General features: G+C 42.8%; 1 protein-coding gene across 3 annotated transcripts in view; it reads left to right on the top strand.

The window, feature by feature from the left end:
- The window catches only part of PDE1C (phosphodiesterase 1C), a 268,813-nt gene that overhangs the window by 96,576 nt on the left and 144,567 nt on the right, over window positions 1-27,670 (top strand). For 2 of the 3 annotated variants that reach the window (XM_065752714.1, XM_065752713.1), the window contains exons 1-3: window positions 7,066-7,153; window positions 7,419-7,741; window positions 27,280-27,306. In XM_065752714.1, the coding sequence (XP_065608786.1) occupies window positions 7,641-7,741; window positions 27,280-27,306 (128 nt within the window). In that variant the 5' untranslated portion in view covers window positions 7,066-7,153; window positions 7,419-7,640. Of the gene's footprint in view, window positions 1-7,065; window positions 7,154-7,418; window positions 7,742-27,279; window positions 27,307-27,670 lie in introns of those variants that run through there. The other variant, XM_065752712.1, reaches the window with a different exon arrangement.

Below are 27,670 nucleotides of genomic sequence, written 5' to 3'. Positions count from 1 at the left end.
TGAATAAATAGGACAGAGGCATCTATACTCTGGTGACAGTTTCTTGCTATTGAAAATGCTTAATGTTTAGGTGAATATTAATGTGTTTCCAGCAACCAAAAGCTGAATCAGGTACAGGTAATTCTGTTCACTACCATTTATTTTGTAGTGGAGAGTGACAAAGCTAATTATGCTATTACATGAATTGCCTCATTTTTTCACTTTCTGAGTCATGTGATTTTTTTTTTTTACTCTTCATACACTTAGCACAGTGGTTTGATTTCTTGGAGTTCAGCTTCCTGAAGTTAAGATCTCTTTAGGACAGGGCACTGGAATGTTCATTTTTTTCCTAAATGTAAATACAAATCATCTGCAACACCTGAATATTTTCTGATCGCTTTCTTATATTTAAATATGAAGAATAACTAAGATGAATGCAAATAGTGAAGCAATGGATCCTCTAAGTCCTTCCCCCAAAAAGGGAATTGTTCTTAACAAAGCAAACAAAAAACTTTTCTACCGCTGGGATAAAGACTGAGCTGGGTCTACCCAGCTTATTTTGGCATTAGCACAATTAGCAGAACTGTCAGTGTTGTACAGACTGTTTGAATATAGTGTTAGCAAAATATTTTGAGATATGATACTGGCAGACTCACCGCAGTGTTTGCTGTAACTGAAGTTCAGAAATCCAGACTCAGACATGCAATGATGAAAACACTTTGCTGTAATTTTGGTTGGAGGCATTACTGGTAAGAAAATAAAACATATTCTGGACTGTTTATGTGTGGAAGGACAAACGAATGCATTGTAGTAGTACTAATTATAGATCTTGTTATAGTGCTTGAAGCTTTCATTCTGTCAAATCAAATTAATTGTTAGGAGAAAATGAGTGCTTACACGGACAACATACAGGAATAGCAATAGGCAGTGTTTCAGCACGCTTACATTGCCCATATTACCCCGTGGTGGTTTATGCAAAGATTTCAGCCATCTTGCTCTTTGGAGTTACTGCCATGGTCTGCTTGTGCCCACTGAAGTAGTTTCCACCAGACAGGCCGCTGTTTTGGCAGCATTTTTGCATGTGTTTCAGCGGCTCTTGTAGATGTTACTGCTATCCCTATCAAGCTCTGGTGAGGTCTGCAAAGGGGATGCTGAACTTTTGCATTTTTTCTCTTCTTTGTTTTAAAAAATAAAATGAAAGAACTGTAGGTGCCTTGAAGGAAAAGCATTATTGAGGTGTTTAATATGAAGGTAAAGCCCAGTTTACAGTGCAGTGGTGTGCCAAAGGTATCCCTGAAACTTCTGCTTTGGGCTCGTGTTTTTGTGTTTGCAATACCTGCGCCATCACCCTGAGGAAGGCAGTTCTGCTCCTGTATGTCCAGATATTTTGTCTGTTTTGTAGTGATGCTGTCCTTTGAAAAAGTGAATTGTAGATGTTACCCTTCTGAGCTGCCTTTTTCACATCTCTCTGCTGTGTCAGTAGCATCCTCCCATAACAGTAGGCCTACAGAACAGTATACTTAAGGAGGGAGAAGAACCTGTAATTAAGAGCCTTACTGCACAGTACTCAGTCAGGAGTCTTTTAGCATGAATATAAATGCAGTCTGGTGGAAAAGAAGCAAAGAAGGTGAAGTCTCCATTTATCTGGACCTCTGTCTTGTAATAAAGGAGGAAACCAGCATAGGGCTTGTTCACCCTGCCTTGAAACCTCTGCATTGCCCTTCATCCTTCACTGTCACTGGCAGTGCTTACCTCTTGCCCTAGGATGGGATCATGCAAAAGCTGCTGGTGGTGATTGTTCTGGGTTCTCTTCTACAGGCAAGTGAAGGAGGGCACCTGCTTGCATGGTTAGGGGGGACACTTTCTCACACGGACCCCTTTCCACATCACAGAGCAACAGGGAGAAATCCAGAGCTAGACCTTTCTGAAGGCAGCAGCGGTGCCCTGCATTCCTCCTGAATCTCCTGAGGGACACACTGCAGGTACACAGGAAATCATGAACTTGAGCTCAGGCATGGTGTTATCAGTACCCTGCATTGATATGCTGAGCCACGTTAATCCCTTCATACCTTAACACCAAATGGGTGGAAAGGAGGATGCTGTGCTTTGTGGCACCAAGAGGCTGAGAGGTGTAACACAACAGCTTTTCAGCAGCAGGCATCAGTGTGATGGGGAGCAGTGCAGGAAATGGAGAATTAAGTTGTATTCTGGGGTTGCTGCTGGAGCAGCTCAAGCAGACAGTGCGCTCCAAACTGACATGGGCATCTTCTGCCGTGGGAAAACTGCTTTGAGTGCTTGCAAGTGAGCAGCAGCCAAGTAGTGTAGTTCCTTCCTGTCATTCAGAAGAGATTCCTGGAGCAAACGTACTGGGCTGTCCCTCATAATACTTCAAGTGATTGAAGGCTATCTGGGGAATATTTTATGTTTTTATTCCCCTTAACCTTAGAGACTGGACCTGTGTGTGGCCACACATTGTCTTGTGACCTAGGGGACTTCCCAGGGGTACAGGGCCTGGGTGAGGTGCTACTTATCTGTGATGCAGGCAACAGGCAGTGTCCTCTGCTGCTCAGCTGCTGGGAATTCCTTGCTGTCTCTGAGCAATCTCTGGAACTTTTGTTATCATAGAAGACTCAGGCACATTCCCAATTCCTCTGTGGCTGCCTTCAGGCTTTCCACTTGCTTGCATGGGATATGACACTGAAGTTTCTCTTGCCAATGCGCTTTCCTCCCATTTCGTGTTTCACACATTGCCTTGTTTCCTGCAAACCCTGGAAGCCCTGTCTCTGCCCATAACTCCTATAAATATCATTGTTATGACATCCTAACAGTCCAGCCCTTCGTTTTCTCAGCAACTGAGTGCAATGACATCTTTTCTCTACAATCTCCTGATCTAGCACCCATCTCAGCTTCCTGCTTTTATTTATTTTTACAATTAGCTATCAGAATCTACAGACTGTATTCAATGGCCTCTGATCTCAGAGGCTCTTGGAGGTCAAAATACAATGAAACAAAATGCCATGCACTATTAAGGGATAGGAGAATATCTGTGTACTCCCATATCACCTTATTAACAGCATCAATATTTGCTTACTTCTGTGGAGGCAGCCTTGCACAGAACCTCATTTCTCTATTTTTTCTTTTCTGCACCTTTCTCTCTGTCTTCCCAGTATGTCTTCACTGTATGTCTGCCTTCATAACTAAGGCATTGGGCCATCATTTTTCTAGTGTTTCTGCAGCCTGTAGTAACTTTTCTTCAATCCTTAGTCTCATCCCTTCCTATTTGCTTTTAGATATCAGCTGAAAATAGAAGCTTTTGCTTTCTTTTATATCTTTTTCTTAACGATCCCTGGAGGTGTTCAAGGGGGCCAGAGCCAGGTTGGATGGGGCCCTGAGCAGCCTGATGTAGTGGGTGGGTGGCAGCTGAGTGTTCTTTAAAGTCCCTTCCAACCCAAGTAATTCTGTGATTCTGTGATTTTTCTCTTCTGTCATTATGTATCTACTCTTTTAGCACAGCATGGTATTTGAAAGGCATAGTTTGCATAGTAAATAATGACACAGTAGAGGTGGAAAGTACCTGCATTCTGCTAATCTCAACTGGCCAACTATTGCCGAGTAAAAGCATGAGCAACTAGCTAAACTGATAGCATAGGAGTAAGTTGTGGACACACAGGTTACACTGAAGTCAGGTTGCTGCTGACACAGCTTACTCATAAGCTGTAGCTGATACAGTTTAAAGGGAGAAGGTTATTTAAAAGGTTTATGAACTGTGGCATGCTGGTGCCATGATTCATTTATTGCCATGATGATTCCTGGCAATAAATGAAATGTCTTGGAAAATGCTCCTGACTAAAGATGGAGAAAATACTATTCTGTGCATCCAGCTATAGAATTAAAAGAGGTATACGGGAAAGGATGAAGCATAAAAGGAGAATTTCATTCTGCTGGCTATTTAATGTAACTGTGGTGGGCCCCATGCATGTCTACGAGGTTGAATATCTTCTGGTTTTCATGTGGGGTTTATTTTAAAATATCTGAAACACTTGAGAGCTAAGGGTGGGAGAGCTGTGCCCCTTATGGCAGAATGGAAGTCCCAGCATCTGTGTGTTTACAGAAGTACTAAAAGCTGCAGTGGCTTTCCTGAAATGGGATGCCTTGCATATGGAGAATCAGGCCCAAGATAGGTCTAATATCAAATGTATGCTCTTTGGCAAAGTGATGTAGAAATAGTAAAGGATGACAATGCTTTCCTCTTACACTGACCTTTCCATCAAACACCTTACCATCCTTCCCATGGGCAGGTGGTAATGCTGTGCTGTTTCTCAGATGGAGATGCTGTGATTAGGAGTGGGAAAATGATTACCTGTCACACATGAAGCATGTGGCAGAGCTTCTGGGTCTTACTGATGAGTCAGGAAGACCGGGTCATCTTATTGACAAGATCAAAAGTGCTACAAAATTGGTAAAGCTTGAAGAATGTAAAGTTTAAGTCAGTACAGGCTGTTCTTTCTTTCAGTATAATAAAACTTCTTATAGCCTCCTGTGTATGTCATGTCTAGTCTTCTTCTGTGTATGGAACTTTTCTAATCTCGCTAGAATTAAAATGAACATTGGCATTTTTTTCTACTTTGGAAGGAAAGTTTTTACATTTATGTTTTTACTTCAAAGTTATTTTTTTCCCCTACTGAAAACTGCCTCTTATGTGAATGCATGCAAAGCATCTAGTTTTCATGTGTCTGAAAATCACCCTGGAATATGCAGACACAAGAGAGTGAAACCAGTGAATTGTTGCTCAGTATCAGCAGCTAAGCCTGGTTTCATACCCTCTTGCACAGATCCCAAAGCTGAAACCTCTCTGATTTTGTATAGATATGTAAATCTGTTGTTTTTATCTTTGTGTGTGTATTTGTACTCATAGGGTAGGATAATCTCTGCGCAGTCAGGAATTGTCTCTTATTACTTTGCCTATCTGGATTTTGAAGTAGCCAAGTTATGTTTCTAAGAACTGATTTAAGCTCTTTAAACAGGAGCTTGCTTGATTGTGGTTATTAATTATTCATATTTCATTCACATTCACTATATGCCCTTAGAAAAAGTTCCTCCCCTCCTTTCCTGTAGGCCATCTTCAGGTACTGAAAGGCTGCTATAAAGTTTCCCCAAGAGCTTTCTCTTCTCCAGGCTGAACAGCCCCAGCTCTCTCAGCCTGTCCTCATAGGGGAGGTGCTCCAGCACTCTGATCACTTCTGTGGCCCTCCTCTGGACCTGCTCCAATAGCTTCATGTCCTTCTTGTGTTGGGGGCTCCACAACTGGATCCAGTACTTCATGTGGGGTGTCATGAGAGCAGAGCAGAGGGGCAGAATCACTTCCCTCAATGTGCTGGTCACACTTGTCTTGATGCAACCCAGCATACAGTTGGCCTTCTGGGCTGCAAATGCACACTGCTGGCTCATGCTGAGTCTTTCATCAATCAACACTCCCAAATCCTCCTCAAGGCTGCTCTCAAGAACTTCTCTGCCCAACCTTTATCTGTGCTTGAGATTGCCCCAACCCAGATGCAGGACCTGGTTATGGTTGGACTAGATGATCTTGTAGGTCATTTCCAACCTAATGTTTCTATGAATCTATGAATCTATGACCTTGCACCTGGCCTTGTTTAACTTCATGAGGTTTGCATGGGCCCACCTCTCAAGCCTGTCCAGGTTCCTCTGGATAGCATCCCTTCCCTTTAGCGTGTCAGCTGCACCACTCAGCTTGTTGGTCATCTTCAAACTTGATGAGGGTGCTGAGTGTCCCCTTGGACACTGAGCAGTTGACCACAGCTCTCTGAGTGCAACCATCCAGCCAGTTCCTTATCCAGTGAGTGGTCCATCTATCAAATCAATTTTTCTCCAATCTGATGACCAGGATGTCATGTGGGACAGCATCTAATGCTTTCTTGGACCCCTTCTTCCCTGGAGGAAGTGGCTTTCTCCCATGTCACCCTGCCGAGCAGTTCCCTGAAGAGTTTGAAGTCTGCTCTCCTGACATCCAGAATAGCAAGCTTGCTGTGCACACTCTTTGACCCTATGGATCATTTCATGGTCACTACAGCCAAAGCTGCCCTTCAGCTTTACATTACTCACCAGACTCTCCTCATTGATGAGGACAAGGTCCAGCATAGCACCTTTCCTCATGGATTCCTGTACTACTTGGAAGAGGAAATTATCATCAACACATTCCAGGAAACTTTTTGATTTCTGGTGAACTGTTGTGTTGTCCATCCAGTAGATACTGGAGTGGCTGAAGTCCCCTATGAGGACTGTGTTTTGTGAATGTGAAACTGCTCCAAACTGTTTATAGCGGGCCTTGTCCACTTGGTCTTCCTGATCAGGCAGCCTGTAGCAGACCTCCACTATGATGTCTCCTTCCCCTGCCTTCCCTTACTCTAACCCCTAAGCTTTAGTGTCTTTGGCTGAAAACACCAAATCTCAGCGGAGTTTGGGTGGAGTTGGTGTGACAGAGAACATATCTGTCCTCTTGTCTTCCCTCTGTCTGGAAGAGCGACCCCAGTGATCCCAGTTGAGAGAAATGCCACGTGTCTTGCTTTTGCTCTACCTGGGCTTGATGTGGGGACAGCCATGGGACCCCTCGCGGGGGGGGAGGGGCGGGGGGGGCTGCCCTGTGCAAGCCCCCTGGAGTTCAGCCATAGGTCTTGCTGCAAGCCTCATGCATTATGAATAACGTATTGTCTTTTAGTGTATTGTTAACTGTTCTTGTTGAAAGGCACTGAAAAGGGTGTTACTAATGTGTTGGGCTTGATCTCCCTCTGCCGTGTGGACTTCCCCATCCTGTATTTTGGGGCTTCGGGCAGTGCTGCTTTACCGATTTATTTAGCCGAAAGTGAATTTTGCCCAAGTTGAAGCTGCACGCTGTGTTCTGCCTGAGTGCAGGCTGCCTCGCGATGAAGCAGATGGCTCTTCGCCAGGAGCGAGCCGCTCACTTTCTGTAATTTACCCTTCCTTTTGGCTCGGTTGGGCTTTTAATCAGCGCCAGCCTCTCCCATAGTCCGTTCTCTCGCTTTCGTGTGTGTGTGTGTGTGTGAAGGAGAGGGCGGCAGTGAGGAGCTGTGCTTGGGCTACGCTGACAAACGACTTTCCCCTCGGTTGTCACGTTCTGAGCCTGTCAGCAGCGCTGCTGGTAAGTGAGGGGAAGAAAATCCCACGGCAGGGCTGGGGGAGCGATGCTGAGCTGGCGGGGAGCGGCACAGAGGGAGCGCGGGACGTGGGGTGCTGCCGGCACAGCGGTGCAGGCTCCCCAGCTGCCCCTGCAGACGGCTCAGTTGGCAGCGAGGGATTTCCCCCCCCACCTCCTTCTTTCTAAAGATCCTACAGCCAGTATTACTGGTTGGATCCTCGGCTTATTGTTTTTCTTTCTTTCTTTTTTTTTTTTTTTTTAATAAAAGAAAAATCCGTGTGGGTTTGCGATCCGGAGCTGAGCCACTAATCCCCTGGGTCCTCCTGAGGATGCTGGCGTGCCCCCCACGTACACCTGAGCACCCAGGGAGGGGGGAGCAGGGGCTGCCAGAAATGTTGGCCACTGGCGGGCAGCCCCGTTAAAGGTGGAGCGTGTGCGTGGGGCAGCGCCCATCCTCACTGAGCCATAACCGACGCGGTAACCTGCAGCCATGGAGTCACCCACGAAGGAGATTGAAGAATTTGAGAGCAACTCTCTAAAATACCTGCAGCCAGAGCAGATAGAGAAAATCTGGCTTCGGCTCCGAGGCTTGTAAGTAGCACTTTTATTTTTCGTGTCCTTCTCCCATTTCCTCCCATTGTCAAGATTGCTGTAGCACTTTCCTTTTCCTTTCTTGCTGGTACCTTCAAAATGACACAGGAGTTTCCACACCTGTTCTCCATAAATACAATGACTTAATCTCAGCGAAAGATCCACTTGCTTCCTTAAATGAGACCTGCTCGTTACGCTGTGATCAAACATTCTCAGTGGGAATGTAGAAATGTCATTAATGAGGCTCCGTAAGTTAGCGGCAGTTTGTGAGATGCTAATTACTTCAGCTGCTGCACTGGAAAAGTTTTGCTACTGCCTGAATGGAACCTAATTGGGTCCTCTGATTCCAGTAATCTTACTGTGAGCTGCAACCTACAGAAAGACTTTTTTTTTTTTCCCCTGTATGTGTACACCATTTCCGGCACTGATGCAGTTAATAAAGACAAAATAGGCAGAGAAATCACAATTGGAAGAGATTTCCAACAGCACTGGTGACAGCAGCATGTTCCACTGATTAGACTGTTTTGATTAATTTATACTTTTGTTGTTAAGCCAGACTTGTCTTGAAACGGTGGGACACTGCTTCCTATGCTTACAGAAGAACTTGGAACTGTAGAAAAGTGGAAGTTTACAGGCTGTAGAGCTTGTGTAGCTTATTTAGAGTTAATGTCTGGCATCTTTTTCAGAGTCACAGTATGCAAAATGCTCTCTGCTGGCAATAAGAGCTACTATTGGCTGCAGAGCTTTTATTTGCCCATCAGTTTTTGGCCCAGCCCAAGGGGAACATTGCCATATTAAGCTGCATCCCTCCCTGTGTTCAGAACTGTGTTATTATTATTTTCCCTTTAGTCTCACATGTTAGAGTTATTAACATTTCAGCCCTCAGGGTATGGGGTGGGGGAACAAGTAGGATAGGAAAGAGCAGAACTGGGAGGAGCAGGCTAAAAACGGACAACAAAGGGTTCCCAGTTAAACTGGAGTTGCTCTGAGTGTTGTTTGGTGTGAGCAGTGACGGCATATTTTGTAAAGCAGATCCAAAACTTCTGTAGGACTCCAAGCAGACTAAAAGACGTTCATGAATATGTATTTCCTTTACGGAGTCACTCCAGGAAGCCTGTTTTGTGAAGGAACTTCATCATAGTGGATGACAGCTGTCTTGTAAGCCTTCCAAACAGAACAGCAGAACAGCCACACAAAACAAACCCTCTTATTTTCGAGTCTGTGCCATGCTGTAGCATCAGGAGTCCTTGCATTTCTAATACAGAGCTTAGCAGCATGCTGATTTGGATCACACCTGAAGTTTTGTAGATAATTCCTTAGCAGCTTTGTGGTTCAGGATCTCTCCTGCCTTCCGTACAAAGCAGTGACTGCATGTTATCTGTCAAACTCCAGGCTGTTCCACCTTTGGGAGACTTGGCATAACTGCAGGACTTATTCTACATTTGCAGTAACTAAACTTCAGGCTGTTTCTCAAGTACAGCCCTCTGTGTCAGCACCGTATGCAACAGCCACACTTTTTCTCTCCGAGTTTCGTGATTTCTTTACTTAAAGAAAGAGATTTTGTGCAGAATTCTTGATGATGAGAACTGAAATGGGTTTTGCTCTAATTAGAGACTGCGGATTTTCCATCTCCGGTCATTATATGCATGCACAAACTGGTTGCAGACTGAGGTTTGGCATCATACTTCATGATTTTTCTTGTCCTTTCTTATTCACGTTAGTATGTGCAAGAAGAATTGAGCCAATTTGCGCAGCCATCTCTGAAACCTCGTAAACAGGGCACTTCATTCTGCAGAGATCAAATACTACTTGAGGAGACATCACTCCCTGCCTCTGGTGCGCTGACAGTTGTGTGATGCAGGAACTGCTTGCAAGGCTCAGCAGTGCTGCCAGAGCAGTGCTAAGCAGGCAGTCAGGGGCAGCATCGCTGCCGGTGACCTGTAGGCTGCAGCAGGCAGGGACCCAACAAGTTATTGCATCCTGCCACTGCTCCTGCACCGAGAAGGGCCGTGATGATATGAACAGTCCCAGGTGCTCAGTGTTGGCTTTGTCATCTCCTTGATACGACTTCATCTGATGTGAGGCTGATACCTTCCTCCCTGTCCTCCCAGTGCTAGCTGATGTGTGCTCCCAGTGACTATGAGGAGAAACCAGCATCCCATTTCACTGCCTCTTTCAGTACCTAGCGTTTCCAGGGGGTCTTTTAATTCCCCCCCACCCTCTGTCTCAGCCTGCGTAGTTGAAAAGGGAATGGAAACCCAAGGGCTGCAAAGGGATGGTTTAGCTGAGGCTCTTTTCAGACTCCACAAACCAGAGTTTTTTGCTTAAACAATTCTGGCAATAGCTCTCTTGCCATATGCCTGGTACAGTTCTGTCCCTCAGGTTGGTTGGCCTTTGGGTGCATATTTTCAAGGAATGAGAAGCCTTTTGGACAATGTACAGAAGGCAGGCTTTGAGAGGCTGAAGCCAGGTGTCTGCAACATGAGTCATAAGTTGCTGTAAGCGCCAGACAAGATATTGAATTTGCCTGTGGAGTGGACTGGAAAGATTTCCTTCTTGGTTTCATTATGCATCTCTCCAGTACACAGTTTCTGGGTTAGGGCAGTCTGGTTGTCTTGTTTGAATGAAGCAGTGGTTCTTGGGCTGTATACAGATTCTTTCTGCTGTCTAAGCAAGAGCTAAAATACCAATGGCATAATTTTTCCAAAATATTTTTACTTGACATATACATATTCATGACTTAATGATTATAAGCAGCGATGTACAGAAGTCACTGAGCCTGCAGTGGCTTAATTAAACCTTCAGGTTTAAGGCAGTGTGACAAATTGCTTCATTGGACAGTAACTCATCTGTAGCAAAATTCCTGGGTGTCTTGAATGAGACATCTAAGTAACAAATGTCAACTTTTATACATGCCCTATTAGATATTAATTCAGGTTTAATCACAGATCACAATTACTTAAGTGTTTTATTTTTAGTAAAGATTCGTGAAGCATTTCTGAATAAGTTGTTTCTTGGGCAAAGTTAACGCCAGAGGTATTTGAAACTCCCTGGGGAAAATCTTGCCCGTTCACTTCTGACTGCCTTGACCTTTCATGTCGCACCACAGCACGAACAAGGAGTTTATTCCAGAGCTCTTTTTGTAGGACCTCACTCAAGCAAAATGTGTGCCTGTGCTGGACGTGCAGCTGTCAGCCTTGTCTTTCCTTGGAATGAATACACCAGATTTCCCTGTAGCATCGTCCTGCCAGGAATAGACCTGCTTCTGAGTTTCATTGTCATCGTAAATGAACCAGGCTGGAGCAGCTTCCTGTCCCTTCTGGGGTATCTCAGATGTTGGTAGTAAGAACAGAGAGCCTGCAGAGCTGCAATATGAAACATGCTGACAAGCTATTTCGTGAAAATTCTGTTTTCTCCTGTGGCAGCACCTCCAAGCTCCCTAATCCCATCCCCACTCCTGCCTGGGAGTGAGGGCAGGAGAAACCAAATTGTGAAATATAGGGGAATGAGCAGAAAAATTGTGGAGAAAGGTGTATATGCTCTAATGTCTGAGGGTGAGAGGGCATTAAGTCCTGACAGGGGAGGGCTGGCCCATGGCTCCCTGTCCTTGTGCTGGGACAGCCCCTGGGGTCTTCTGACTCCACTTGCACTTGTCCTGCATCAGTTCAAACACTGCCTTTCTGTGGCGTCTGCAGACAGCAAGAAAATGTGCCTTGCCCAGGGGCTTCCCCTCCTGGCTGCCTGAGGAGCATCTGCACACTCCTCCTCCTAAGCATGTTTTTAATTAATGAGCAGATCTTTTTTGTTTCTTGGCTGCTGTACGGCTGCAGGGATGTCCATTTGTGATCTCACAGGGAGTCTGCCTTTGAACAGCTTCCTATTATTCTCTGGCAGTGTTCAACCATGAAAACAGGCAAGCTCAGTCTGCAAGGGAAAGTGTTCCTGAAGGATGTGCTGATTGCTTGTTTATGGCTCTCAGTAATTTCTTCTGCCAGCAAAAGGGACTTGAGTTTCTTGCACTTCAGTAAGGGCCACGTTCTGTCTTCCTCACCCCATGGATCCACTCCAGAAGGCTGCCTTTACTTCAGACTTGTCTTAACCAGCTCTAGGCTTGGACACTCTATACGGAAGAGTTACTTACAAGTCTGCCCTGCACTTGTCTACAATTGCCAATAACTCAATTCTGTTATGCACAGGATCTCTTCTCCTTCAAAGCATCCATCAAGTTTATCAAGTTTATCTGGGCACATTATGAAGCTCTATTTGTGGCAGAGCTTGAAGACCCAATTTCAAAATACAACTGCACGACTGCTTACGATTTCACCAGGAAGCAATGAACAGCGGTGGCTGTGTTGGGATGTTCTTGTTTTAGCACTTGGACTCCCAGCTGTGGGACTGCAAATTCTCAGTTGCTACTTAGGGTTCTTAAAGCCCTGTGCAGTGGCCTAGGTTACCTTCCAACTCCTCAGACAGAGAAAACACCTGAGCTCTTTTCAATACTAGGATTATGTTGTGTCTGATGGTAGTTAAGAATGCAGGGGCACATATCCAAAGAGCTTCAGCTGAGCTGTGCTAGTGTAGGGCAGCTAAAGAACTAAAGTCCCAGCTTGGAAATATTTTCAGCTTAATTTTTGGTTGTTTTTTGCAGGAGGAAAAAAAAAAAAAGCTTATTTCTAGTTATTACAGCATAACCAGGATCTGCTGGTGCCCCTGCAATTCAGAGGGAAAGAGACGAAATGTACTTGAGCTTTCTTTCTGATAGCTGGGATTATAATGTTAAATTGCTAAATTCATAATAAATCCCTTCATTCTCAGTGTAGTGCTTCCTCTTGCTGCCAAAGACGAAACTACAAACAGCAGTCATCTCTGAACTGTTACTCAAATGTGATGCTTGACTTCGATCTCATCTTTCAGGCTGTCCTGCTCAAACCTGTCAATGTAAAATTGGTCTAAAAAATCTGGAAAATAGGAACACGCATAAATGAGGGAACTTGGAAAGTTCTTGGTTTTGCTAAAGATCTGGAATGATATTTCAGCGCATAGGGCATTTCCTTAACTCCCTCTCTGATGGTGAAGAGGTCCAAATGCAAATGTTACTGGAAGACTGAAATTCAGATTTATGGTAATGCAACTAATTTCACTGGGAAAACACGGAGCCTCAATGACTGAAGACAGTTTGGCAAAATGCTGCTGAGCCGCTGCTTGGTTATCTGTTTCCCTGTCTTATCTGTATTTGCTCCACAGCATTTTTAGGTTTTCTTACATGAAAAAATGTCACATGCAGAACAGCTGGTTCTCCCAGTGACAGAACCCCGATCTGCTTCATTTTCATTAATGTAGCTATCATAAACAGGAAAACAGAAAACTCCCTTCAGTTCCAGTGGTGCTCCCCACACAGTGGGCTTTGTCCCCAAATATTTGAGCTGGCAACAGATAGTACAGGTTTAAAAAGCCCTTCAGAAAGCGCCGCTTTGTTAGTAAATGTGTAAATTAGTCAGCTTGCAAGTGGAAAATATGAATATGCTAATTCCTTTCCGGAGGTGAAAGAGGCACTCCTGCTGTCTTTGGTCTTGGTTTTAGTCTTCCTGAACCTTCTGAGAGTCAGTCTGAGAGTCGTTTAAACTGAAGCCCTGTTCACTTGGAAGCAGGACTGAGCTACCTTCAATCCTATTTCAAAACAGATGCTGCTGCCCTGTTCCTAGTTCGGTTTTCTTGATGAGCACAGACAGGGATTATTTGTCAGAGAACCATGTCAAGAAACTTCTCTATAGGCCTCTTAAGCCTGTATTTGACTTCTCTCATGTATCTCAAGTTGCCACTGAAAGTAGAGATGGGCATGTTCAGGGAACAGAAGGTGGAGGCAGGAATGGGTGACATTTAGCTTTCATGCTTCCTGGGAGGACTGAAAAGGTCTCTCTGGTCAGAAAATGGTTGCTGGGTGTGTGCTGGCGAAGGCTGTGCTCTAATGTGGGCCTACAGATTGCTAATGGGAGTGAGCCACTCCTTTGGTGTGCGTGACTTAGCTAGTTGTAAAGTTTGTTGGGGTCTGGTTGGTCTACAGTATCTTTCTCTCCATGTGTGATGATTAAATTGACCCACAACAGCTTATTTTATACTATCTGTAGTATAGGCCTTGAAAGAAATGCTGACAGCTAATGACTGAAAAGAGAGGAAAAAAATACACGATAAAAAATAGGAAAATAGCAACTTCAGAAGAAGAGAATTAAAAAGTGAAGGTGTAGTAATTCAGTAAACTGAAAAATTTTGCCACAGTCCTTCAATTACTTTGTTCCATCCAGTGACTTTTATTTGAATCTTAAATCAATAAATGAATCCTGTAGGTAACAAAAGAGAGAAGACTTCATGTTTAATGCTGAAATGTTGTCTAAAAAATAATATACACTCTAGTTTTTACAATAATCGTAAAAAAAAGCTTTTATTCTCCTAGAGGTAGTACAAATGAATCATAACTACAGCCTCAAAAGCAATTATTTATTTCAGCAGTCATAAAAAGAAGACCATAGCCTGCTGTAGAAGAAAGGGGCTCCCTTTGTAATTTAAATGCAGTGCTTTTCAAATATCACTGCTATAAAGCGTGCAATCCTGCATAAGAAACAAGAATATGAAAAAAGTTATTTCAGGGAAGATGAATTTAAACCTTAACTCAAAGGGAAATTACAAGTCTTTCTGGAATTCTTTTTTAAAAATGTCTTGGTGGAATAGGAGTGCATACATAAAGAAATAAAACTCAATGGAAGATGGCACTGAAAAATCCTCTGCATGTTTATATGTTTTAAAGGCTGTGAGGCCAGCTCATCTCCTAATCTGCCAGCTTTTGGAGGATTCAGACACTATATTAAACCGAACTGAGCCCTTGAAAGGATTTTTAAAAACTGTGTTTCCCTTTCTTACTGCAATTCATGAGATACTCCCTTTCCATTCTCTTGTCTTGTTCCATCAAAAAATCGCTTCTGTCCCTTAAAAATATAGAAACTATCTGGCTCTGAGGGATGATTGAGGTACATGTGTTAGGGCTGACCCATTAAAACACTATAGCATTTGTGAAGCATACCTCTACAGATGTGATTTGCTCTCAAACCACTGGGGATTTGGGTACACCAGAGGTTTTCTAGAAGGGCTTGTTTGGATTCATAAGGCTGTTTTTGATCTCATGAACTGTGCTGCTAATACTGGGAAGAATGACTCCATTGATATCCATCCTTTCGCAGGGGTGAAATTAGAATCCAGTTCATGATCTTTGAAGAATTTGTTGTTTTTTCTTTAGTTTTTTAAAGTAATTTGTGGCTTGAGAAAAGTCATTAGCCCTGTGACAGGATAGAATTTTCCCCAAAAGTGTTAAGCCCAAATTTGTGTTTAAATTTGTATTATAGCTGAGCAGTGGGCCTTCCTCGATCAGATTCCATACTGCCCAAGGCTCAGCCAAAATTTGTCAACATTTGTTTTGAATATTGAAAAAGCTGCAAAAAGTGCAGCTCAGAAGCTGGTGAAGCTGGTTATAAGCTTAACCTCAACTGATTGACTTTGGTGGAACCAGGATTCCTCTCAGCAATTGGTCATGTCCATGTTGGGGATGTTTGAATTTTTCTACCCAAGACTCTTCTTGCAGCGCCCTCAGGGAGCCACAGCTTTCTGGTTTTAATGAAGGGGATTGAAAGATACACAGTTCTCTCTTTGCCAAGGTACCCATTTCATGTCTCTGTAGACTACCTCATCTTCTGTCAGAGGACCTTCATGCCTAGCAATTGGTGACATTGTATGGAGAAGATTTTGTAGGCCAGGCATGTAAGGATTGTCCAGATCTTTCTTGGAGAGAGAGTTGCAGATTACTTATTTATTAAGATGCGTTTAGACTCGTAGGAGACAGTTTATTTAGATGCATGTAGACTTCTATGATAAGTTTCATGCTTTTCTTCCATATCTGTCACGCTGTGGAGTTGTTTTTTTATTAATATGACACTTAAATGGCTATTAGTAGGTCTATGTCATCACTTTAGAAGTGATTTCTTACACTCCTGGGGACAGATACTATTTGTGCACAAAACTCCAAGCCAAGACGGAAAATTGCACAGTATCCATCTGTAGTATGAATCCTGGCTTGGTGCAGATCTCATTTCAACACCAAGATTAGCACAAATTAAATGTAAGATCTGTGCCATTTTAACAGCTAAGACTGTTCAGAGCCCTGTAGCTATAGCTGTGACACTCAGGGAGTCCTTGCAGGGAGACCAAACTGAAGCAAGCATCTAAGGGCAAAGGAGTTGAAGTAGAGCATAAACTCCCTTGCAAGGCTGTACAGTTCCAATGGTTGCTGTAAATGATGCTCAGATCACACTTCCTCCCATGCCTCCTGTGGAGCAGCTGTTTTTCCACGATTCACTAGCTGCAAGCAGTTACTGGTTTCTGCTAAGTAAAGAGGCTGCATACACAATTTAAATATCCTCCTATACACATACTGGTACATCAGTAACAGCTACATCAGATGGAAGAGTTCTTTTTTTTTTCTTTTTTTTCCTTTTCTTTTTCGGATTTGCTGGAAAAGTGAAAGAGGAAGCTGTGGGGGTTGAGGCTGGCTGGGAAGAACTGGGAGAGTGTATATGTAAGAACATAGTGACTCAGAAAGGATGGTGAGGAGAATGAGAGATCTTAAAAGAATAGAAAAAGGGTTATGAGAAGAAAAGAGATTGGTCCTGTGTGCAATTCAAGCCCCTTGATGTAATTTGTTAGATTTATTTACACATAGCTTAAAATAGTTTATTACACAATATGTACGCAAGTGATGTAGGAGTACTGATGAAAATCACAGGAATAAGGGCTGCCTTTAAAAGCATTTAAAATGCTGTCCAATTTCTAGCACTAAAGTTTTTTACCTCACTAAAATTTTAATGGGAGAACATGAAGAAAAGCCTGTGTGTTGCAAGAATACTGCTAGCTATTAGTGCAGAAAACACTGCTTGTGTGTTGTGTTCAGAGCATGACTTTGTTTAGGTGAATGAGGGTCCCTTCTTCACATTGCCACTGCTTTTTTATAGGACTGGAGAACTGAGTGATATTTTTGCCATGTTCTTGATGTAACATCAGTCCAAATTCTCTCATTCTCATTGGCTTTGTCTGGGCAATCTTTCTTTTCCCCTATTCACACTTGTGCTCCAGATGCAAGGAGCCTACAGCTTTGGGTACAGTTTGACTGGTGTGTAGATGAAGTCATTCACGTTGTATGGAGAGCGTCTATGAAGTGCTTTGCAGAGAGAGGCTTTCATGTAAATGCTCACTGATCTCTGTAGGACCTCTTTCTACTTAGCTCAAAGGTAGTGAAGATATCTCTTTGCAAACAGAAAAAAATCAAATTCTGGAGTTACGCAAAATTTGCTGAATAACTCAGAGTAAATTCTCATAATAGTCCCACCTAGCCTTAAAATCTGTGGAACATCAAATAGCATTTTGCATTGCCTTTACCTCATGGAGGCAGGGAACTTGACTCCACCCTTAAAACAGACAAGGTTTTAAGAACTAAGGTTTTAAGCTGATAGAACTGCAGCACCTGGCACATGGAAAGGGCTGGAGGATTTGCTTACTTAAATATATCTTAAACTCTGGGTCTTCTGAAGACCCCCTTCTCGCAGCTGCTGCAGCATTGAGATGCTTGGGAGATGGCTAGCAGCAGCAGGGAGTAGGGCCTTAATCAGTACACATCTCACACGACATCCTCCATTATCAGTGTGTGTTCAAAGACTCCTCTCATCTGTCCCCCAGTCCATTTCATTTCCAAAAATTCTCCCTGCTGTTTTGAGCAACTCCCATGCTCTGAGCTGCAGTTGGGCATCGCTCATCACACTCAGCCCTAAAAACCCCTCCATGGGAACACTCCTCCAAACAGGCCGCTGTGGGCTGTCTCCTGGGCACAACGCTGTTCAGCCTGCTCCCCTCTCTCATACACTGTTCTGGAGGAGCACAGTGGGGGAACGCCCGGAGGAAGAGTGCTGGCAGTTCACAAGAAGATGAAATGTTGCCTTTTCCTACAGCTGACATTTAATAACCGGTCTGTTAATGAGGAGGCACAGTCAGGACAGTGGTTACCCCTCCCTCCTTGCTCGGGGCCATGTCCCCCAAAGCCTTGAATCATTCCTGAAAGCTATCAGTGTGCTCAAGGAGGGGGTTACTGGGAGGTGTGGGGGGTTGGGAATGAGGAAGGAACATCATGTTGGAAAGGGAACACTATGGCTTTGTGTGGTGATTTTTTCACCCCCATGTTTAGGCTTGTTAAACAGTAATCCGAGTGTTTCAGCCTGTAACCTCGGAGTCAGGAAAGGCCTGGCACAAAAACCATGAGATTTAAAATCCTGCGTCACACCAGCTGTCTGTGAGCAGGCAGAGGGGGTGGGCTGTGTTCGGGAGGGGGAAACAATAACAAGCAGTAGTCCAGTAGATTTACTAGAGCTTAGGGCAAGATGCAGATTTGTTTAGTGACTTCGCGCACGCGGCTGGTCTGCTCTGATGTAATTCCAGCGCATGCTTCCTGTCTAGATATTTAATCCAGGGTATGAACAATGATTTTCCCCCCGCCTCTCTCCCATTCTCGTGCATGCTGTAACTAATCACAGAACCACCCTGCATGAAACGGACTGGACAGCTGCCTGTTTGGCTCCTGCAGGATCTGAATACACTAATTTTGCATAGTAGCAGTGAGTAAAGTAAGTTTTTAATTTATACACACTTGTTTCTTTTAGGAGCTAATATCGTCTTCCCACTAGGGGAATGGAATTTCAGCTATTCAGGAACTATTATGTGCTTTGAACATGCAGGATGCACCAATATTGGCACTACAAGTTCTCTGCAAAATGATATTTTACCTTATTTCAAACAGAACTGTCCCCTTCTACACATCTTGCTGCTCTGACTTGGTTCCTTAAGTTCTTTCCATAGGAAAATAATCACAGGATGCACAGAAAAGATTGTATATTTGCTCCCTTTTTTGAGACGTTGTAATAACAGAAGGAAGCAGCATCCCCCTGGTGAAGTCAGTGTTGCCCTGTGAGCACAATATGCAGCACGATGTTCAGAGCAGCAGGGAGGAATTCCGTCCCTGCCTTCCATTCCATTGTTCAAAAAGAGTCACAGTCTCTTCCTGAGGGTGATGTGGATAGGCTTGTCAAAGTACCACCCATCCTGAGCTCTGCAGGTCATCCCCTCTGCTTAAAACACAGCCAAAAGTTCCATCAGCCATTTGGAGCGGGCAGCTAGAAACTACACTTGGTCACATGAAATAGAAAATGTGTTTATAAACAGAAATGTGTTGTGTGAAGGTCATGCAGTGTAGGGACTTACTTTTTTAATTGCTATTATTCTTTTCTCCTTTTTTTCTTTTTTTGTCTAGTTGTGAATACTGAGAAGAGCTCTTTCCCCTTTTCAGACTTTGGGACTTTGTTTTCCTGAAAAGCACTGTCCTGTAACTACATTTTTATGAGCATGCTTTAGAATACGATGTGTACAAAGCATAAAATAATTTGCTGATTGTTTACTAAGACAAAAGCTGAATGAACAGTATGTTTCAAAGTAACTAGATAGTCAGGAGCAGCTCCATTTTAATTTTTACTTAATGTTTTTCCTCAGCTAAATCCATGCCAATGACAATGGCAAGTTTTTTAAAATAAATAAATAAATATTGTTTTTTGTTTGCTTGCTTTGTCATGAGTAAAAATAAAGGAAGAGCTTCAAGATTACAGTAATTGTTCTGGTTCTGGACAAAATCCACGTGAATTAAACTAGATTTTTAGAAACCTTCAGAATAACTTTTGCTGACTTTTCTTTGGTAGTTAAGATGCCAGCACATTACAATACCAGCTTATTGCCCAGTCCAGGGTGGTTCCAGGAGTGAATTTGAGTTAGCCCTTCTGATTGCCCTTGCTGACATCTCATGGTGTGACAAGCTGGAACACTCAGCTGTCCCCATGGGGCTCTCACTGTTCCCTGCAGATCCCTCTGCCTCAGGCTGTCTTGCCTGAAACCTTTGAGCCTTCATATATACACACTGTTCAGTGCAGGCCAATTAAGAAAACTTTGCCTCATTTTCCCCACACTTGATACACGTACTGCATCATGAAGAGATGCACAATGGTTAGCTTGCCTCTTCTGGCAGCCAGCACTGTTTATCAAAGCATGAGCAAGCCATGATTGTCCTTCATTAAAATGAAGCTCAAGACAAACATGACAAGTTATCACAGATCATCTGTATGTCAGTGGGAAATAAAATACCTGTAAGCTAATACACCTCTGGTATGCTGTTGTCTGAACACAATTGTTACAGCTGCATGGGGTCCTACCCTAGACTCTTGCCTGAGGTAGCTGCACTGAATTTAGGGTCATCATCTCTCATGAGAGCATGAACTATAGCATATAGTTGTCACTGATGTCACTTTGCCCAGGCCACATACATTACCCCAGTGGTAATGCCTTCGGGCTCTGTCCATTCTTTACTAAATTGCTGGAGATGGGATTGCAGTTGCCTTGAGTTTACTGCGGAACAAAGTCCTCACAGCTTGTGCTGTCAGCAAGGCTTTTCTTTAAGGAGAATTTAAAAACGTCGCCTCTCCTGCTATACTTCACATGGACTCATTACACGCATGAAACCCCAAATGAGAAAGTGGGAAACTTCGTTTAACTGCAGGTAAGAACACTGTTGAGGCAAAATGTTGCAGAATGGCAAAGGCAGCACAAGAGAGGTATGGCCTAGCAACTTCAGTCCTCTTTGGGTCGAAACTGTACCCAGTTTAGAAAACTCAGTAGCTGAACTGGTGAAGACTGTCAGATCAGCTAAATATAAATATAGCATTTTTTTTTTGTGCAAAAGCAGTGAGGATATTTGTTGATATTATTTTTACATTCGTTATTTAGTTTGGTAAACTAATCAGTTTAAGTTAAATCTGCACCTTGTTTCCGCTTGTTTCCAAGATGTGATGCTTTCTACCCTTATGTTCTGGCTGTAAATCTCTTGTCCCAGTTCACTGTCTCATCTTTATTTCTTCTGAAATTGTTGCACCTATTTCAGGCTGTGAATGTTTCTTGCCATCACATGGTTGCACCGCACATGCCCATGCTTCAGAGCACGCAGCCTCTTATAATCTACTTAAAATGAGAAAAATGACTGCCTCATCCTCTCATGATTTCACTATGTTCCCATGTAGGTCAGGGTCCAATTTAAAATGGCTTGTCTTTTAAAATCCCCCATAAACCCCCCATTACATTGCAAGTAGCAGCTGAAATCTCTTTCCTCATCCACTTCTTACAATTTCTTTTCCTCTGTTGTCATTAGTCTCTATGATTGTATTGTTTTTAACTTAGAGCAGTATTTTGCTAAACAGACTGTGTGGAAGAAACAATAAATCACGTTTGTTATTGATTAGAGAGTGATTAAAGCAAGAAAGCTGGTCTTCCTGTTTCAACTAAGGAATTAAAAACCCAATAGCTGTTGATGGCATCATCCCCTTCAAAGTCTGGCACTCACAATATATTTATGAGTTCTGGTCAGGGATCCCATGAGATCCTGAGCTTTGACAGATGCCAGTCCATAGTCTGTGCTGTGAGATTTGGGTTTTGTTAATTGGTTTATACATGGTTATTAATATAAGCTTTGGTAACATAATGCAAATGCATCACTAATCCAGTGATGATGACATAATTTGTAATGCACTGAATGTTTCAGAATATTGAGCTGCCGGGAGAGAAGATTTTCAATTTAAGTGATCCCATCACTTGGAAAAAGTAGCTTTATCTGAGCCCCAAGCCTTTCCTCCTTGGCAGTGACGTTCAGGGGATGGTGCCTGCCCCTGTTATGAGCTAATACACTACTGTGGTGTGGTCCGGGAAGGCACCGGGGCTTGGGAGCTGGGAACTGCTATTTATCTGCTGCCCAGATGTGGCCAGCAAGGGAGGAATTGTTGGGAGTTCTGGGCCAGTGAACTGGAGAAAGGCAGTGAATAGGAATTGTGGCTGGCTGCTAAGGAAAGCAGCAGGGTGGGATTAGCATCCAGCATAGCTGCAGATTCACTGGTGGTAATGAAAAAGCAGGAATGGTCTTCTAGATTGAACTGAAGGCAGGCATGTCTCTTTTTTGCCAAATTTTATCACTTATCTCATGGCTGATTTGCTAAGCTACAAAACAGACTTTCAGCACTGTTATCTAAACACCTATTCTAACATTAGAGACCTCTGACAGGCAAGAACAAGACTTGCCAGAATTTCATGTTTCAGTGTGGTGAAGTGACTTCATGTCTGCGCTTCCAAAGGAACAAGTCCGAGGAAGCTGGAAGGGAAGTTGAAATTAATAGTTCAGGCAACAGGTGTGATGGGACTCCAGTGTTAAAGGACAGATGTCTGGGGGCTCTTCTGTTGGGGTATTATTAAGCTCCCTCTCAGATCTGCTCCTTTGTGTCTTCTGGTTGTTCCGTGAGGGTGGCTGGGGGCAATATCTTTTCTAAACTACTCTAGCAGATTCCCTGCAGCTAGTCTCTTGGCTCCCTAAATACCCATTGCCCACTTTTCTTTCCTAAAGGAACATGGATTCAGCATGAAGCAGACACTGCGTCAGATCCAGGCTTTGTCAGGACATTCAATTGGGAGAGCACAGGCCACTGGATTTCAACTTGCTAAATTCCTCAGACCCACAGGATATCCATTCCAAACCTATGGCAATGCCCAACCTAAACAAAACTAAGCCACTGCAGGTGACACATTATGAGTTTTAGCCAGAAAATTAAGTAGTTTGACCATCTTGGTGGACTAAGGACATGCTTGTGGCCACTGATCTGAGCAGCATTAATTAACTATGACATGTCACCTGCTCTCACTTGCATGTACCACCAGTGATTAACAGTACTTTGCAATACTAACAGCGAGAGTCCTGGTGCTGATCATGGCCCTGGAGGTTTTGAGCTTACAGAGATATTACCAGGGCAGATACAACCCAATAGTCTGAACATAGTGCTCATTAACTTTTAGATTTCAGTGTAAGTTTCCATGGATAAAGCTAGGCACTTTTGCACTCTACCACTTCCTGAAGGGGGGTTGTGGTGAGGAGGGGGTGGGCCTCTTCTCCCTGATAAATAACGACAGGACGAGAGGGAATGGCCACAAGTTACGCCGGCGAAGATTTAGATTAGACCTGAGGAAGCATTTCTTTTCTGAAAGAGTGGTCAGGCACTGGAATGGCCTGCCTAGGGAGGTGGTTGAGGCACCATCCCTAGCGCTGTTCAAGAAGCGTTTAGATGAGGTGCTAAAGGATTTAATTTAGTAGTTGGGTAGAGATAGTGATAGGAGGATGGTTGGACTAGATGATCTTATAGGTCCTTTCCAACCTTATGAACTTATGAACTTATGAACTAGGCAAATGTCCTTCATTTACTTCTGCAGCACCCACTGTTTCACCCACGTGCTGAAGGTATGCCATTACTATCAAACCCTATGGGATAAATATGGAATAAAACCATTTTAACCATGTTGCTGTTATAAGTAAAAAACGTGATTTAGGTATTTCTTCAGAGGCTGTGTAGGAGTGAACAAGCAATTCATCCAGCTAGTTGATACGCTGAGTTGTGTGATTACGGGGCAAAAACAGAGCATTTGGCAGAGCTGTTTAATTCCCCATCTCTTCCACCCTCCTTCCTCTCCATACCTATTTAATCATGTTAACACACCTCTCAGTAGAATTCTGTGAAGGTCCTTATGGAATTCAAACCTTCCTTGTGGTTCTATTAAATTCTCTTCATCTATGGGCTCCTAGGTAGGGAGCTTTTGGGAACAACTTGGGCTCCAGTTAGCCGTCATTGAGTTAACCCTCAGTACAACCCACATTTACAAAGAGCATAACCCTGAAGAGATAAAAAACAGAAAATAAGTCTAAAGGGGAAACAGGAAGAAGGTGATCTGCCTAAGAGTATACCAGCATTACATGACAGGGATAGAAATGTGGTGCTGGGAGCAGGATACGTAGAAGTTGATGAGAATGAAAGCACATTCATTTTGCATGTTTATTTCAGTGGAAGTTGAATGTCTATGTAGTGTTAGCTATGTACATCTTGTTGCTGAAATACTTTCCAAAGTGTTGTAGTGGGCATCAGTCCTAATTTTATGTCTGACCAACATGTTACAATACAAAAGAGTCATTCATCTCTAGAGAAGCAGATAGTGAAATAGAAGCTTCATCTCTCATACTGTCTTCATTTCATTTCTGTCAGAAGTTTTGTCCTCCCCACCATTTATTTTTTTTTATTTTGCTTGTTAAAAAACAGATTTTGTTACAACTCTCACTGGGTTTACTTTCATTAAACTCCAGCAGCCTACTTGTACAAGAACTAGTTCTTGCACTAGGCTTGTGCAGGTGTAATTGCATGAAGTTCAGAGAAGTTATATCTTGTTTATGCTAGTAATAGAGGGCCTGCCTAGTGTGAGTCACCTGTTCATCCTCTTCAGCATGAGAAAAAAAAGAAAAAAAAAATTAATACAAGCTAAATGTAGACCTATGAGTAATGCATTCCATGACAGAAAACGTGAGTTGAATGGATGTGGTAATTCTTCTAGCACAGTGTGCGTACAGTGGGAAAAGAAACTGAACTTGAGCAAATTTGATAATGTCACCAAGTCTTGTGCAGGCACAAAGACTGGGCAGCCTAAAGGTACAGGAAGCTCATTCTTTCTGTCAGCTTGATTTTGATATCGGAAGATTGTGTGTCTCTTGAACTCATGTGGAAGATGCATCTGGCTCTGTTTTTTTTCCAAAGGCTCTGCTAAAGGCAATTGAGTTTCTCAGTCTTTCTTGCATAGACTCCTCATGGAGAGATAAACCAGGATAACTTGTCACACCAACAAAAAACAAACAACTCTCCCCACCACATTAACTCACACACTGTGGCTGGTTGCAGCCATCCATTGATACTGACTGTGGTACGAAAAGAGGTGCCTTCTAACGTAATTGTTTGCAATGAACTTATTTCGTAGCAGACGGGTGCAAGTGGTGGCTTGCACTCTTAAAGCAGGTACATGTCAATGCTGTCTGCTTTCTGAAAAACTAAACAAAGACTTTTTTTGAAAACAGCCTAACTGTGACAACATCATCTTTTTATATTGTTGGTGAATACTGTTGTGAGAATTCTTTCTTTTTGAAATTCTGGAAGTTCAGGTGTACCATGTATGTTTTGCTAGATGTCAGCAGCAGTATGGAAGCAACTACTAATTTCTTTCCAAAGCAAATGCATGAAATAGTGACACTGAATCTATGAATAGAAATTCCTTTAGTTATATTGTCTTCTTTCAACCATAACAAGCAAATTCAGTGCCTGTAAATGTGGTCACTAACTCAGTACATGTAAACCTTGACTGTTATTGGACTGCAGGTGTGGAAACAATAAACAACAATAATAAAAATGTTTATGTGCTTCTTAAAACTCCTGTGACTAGACAAATGCTTTTCCCCTAGTACAATTTTCCTGTGCGGTAAAAATATTCTTGAAAATAAGGTTAAAGGTGTAACTGATATGAGAAGTGATACTTTACGCTAATGCAAATGGCACCCTAAGGCTGGGCCACCTCTTTACAAGAAACTTATAGCCAATCAGGAGATTATGAATGGTATTTTTGCTGGAATGTGAAGGCTGACAGTAAGAGAAAGACTTTACAAAACCATGCACAAGTCATGAGCCAATAAAGGGAAGAATTAGTTCTGAGGGTACTGCAACACACCATTAAACACTTAAAGGGGAAATAAATGATTCGTAAATAACTTAATTTTAAAATTTAAAATGTTGAATTTATATAGCAGAAGTAAAAATCTGAATAAATCATTTGGATTTCCTGGGAAAAAGATATTGTAATCAACCTGGATTAGAATGGCTGAGCAAGCAGAGGTTTTTCAGCAGCTTCTTTTTGCGAGACATTTCAGTGAGGTTGTGTGTTTGTCAGAATATTTCTGATGGAATACATCTTCCAAATCTGAACTCTGCAAAATGAAATTTCTATTCTTTATCCTTTTGTAATTAAAATGAAAATTTGCCTTAGAATCAGATGGGCCCGAGTGGGATTCTGCTTGTGTACATCAGCATTGTGAATGTCATTTAAGCTAGACCCTTGATGCTGCTGTTTTTGTTATTTAACTCTTTTGCACCTGTTCAAATTTAAATAATTCTTCATACAGCCAAATGTAAATTAAATATTTTAAAATCTTTCTGAAGTAAATATCTAGGGCTTAGTTTATGGTTCTGACATGGTCAGAAGCAATACTTGAGTACTGTTTCTAAAAGTAATATTGAATGAAACATTTGACAGCCAGTATACACTATCAGTGCTTATTAAGTATAAAATAGCACTCTTTTTTTTTTTTTTTTGGTCATTTTTTTCCCCTATTTTTAAGAAAGAATACCTCATGTTTGGGTATGCTGGGCCTGTCTGACTTAGCCACAGTTTTCCACCTGCAGTATTATGAGAGATGAGGAAGTGGAGTTGGATGTAGTACACCGTTACTAAACACTCAGAATGTGGGGACAACCTCTTAAAGTCTTGGTGAACATCAGGATGTTGATTTTGCACTCTTCATCATAGTCCCCACTGTGTTACCATCACTGCTTGTTAAGTTTAGAGCTCATTAGTTTCACTTTAACTTACAAAAGCATGGCTGAACTCAAGTGAGATCAGTGCTCAGTTTTGCCAGGCACTGTACTAAGCCATTAAACATGCTGTTGCAGAATAATTAGTTGACATTCAAAGTACAATGCAGAAATACCTCTGCAGCTGACTGTATGTGCACACAGCTGGGTTTCTGACTGGATGTTGACACCTTGTGCCACTGCCTGCAGAGGATAAACCCACCTTGCTAGGAAGACAAGAGTTTGCAGCCTTTAACATAACTGATGTGGTGGAAAGGTGGGGTTGTTAGACTAGGGTGATGAATAGGTGCTGTCAGCATCCCATTGCCCTTGCCATTTCTGATCCTGGGCACAGCTCACTTGGGTCCTATCATATATGCATTGTGGCACCTGGGATTTGGCAGAAAATAAAACTTGAGAGGACCTGGGTTTTCCTTCCAGAGCAGAGCTGCTGTAAAATCACTAGGGCTTTGCACTGATTGACCACAGCAAAGTAGCTGATGCAACACATCACCGTCACTACAAAGTAGTGGGCTCTCCACACATCAGGCCACATTTCTTTGCTGTATGGAGACACAAAAAGTACACCTCAGCATGAGAAGGTGGTTCCTGTCACTTGCATTTCCCCTCTACAGTAGTAACTGAGTCCTTTCCAGCTGCTGTGACCCTTTCTTAAAGAAAAGGGTAAGATGCATGCAGGCAAACTCACTTCTCTTTCTACTGCGGTTAATGGCAACAGCTACTGAGTGTAGCTGGAGAAAGCTGCATCAATTTTGGAATAACCTTTATGGTATAAGTGTCATCCCTTCAACCTCTTGTTGCACCTCTCCTTTTCTCATCCTCACCAGTTGAGCTTTCTTATCTCAGTTGTGTTTTGTTCTTTTCCTGCAGGAGAAAATACAAGAAAACATCGCAAAGGTAAGACTAAATCACAGAGGACTGGAAGGTATTTGTGAGTTATCTATCTCTTTTTTGTTAGAGGGTTTGAAGGAGGATTTCCCTGTTACAAGATTGGTTTTGTTCCCAATGAAATGCCATTCAACGGATTGTTGCTCTGTTTGAAGGCCATCTTGCTCTGCTGCTACATATTTCCTCTGGTGCCAGTGATAGTCCTCCTCTGTGACGCTGGTGGAAGATCTCCCTGAGTAAAAACAAAAATATTTGCCCTTGAAGGTCAAACCTTAATAAACATCACTCTATTCCTTCCGCACAATCCTCTGGTCCTAACTCCTATCACTTACTCATCCTGTAATAAAAAATGGATTGTTGGCTTGTAGTGTTG

This window comes from Cyrtonyx montezumae, unplaced genomic scaffold (genome assembly GCF_038088225.1).
Source record: "Cyrtonyx montezumae isolate F1298 unplaced genomic scaffold, pur_monq_1.0 scaffold_8, whole genome shotgun sequence".
In the NCBI taxonomy this organism is placed as follows: Eukaryota; Metazoa; Chordata; class Aves; order Galliformes; family Odontophoridae; genus Cyrtonyx; species Cyrtonyx montezumae.
This window is presented reverse-complemented; position numbering and strand designations above follow the sequence as displayed.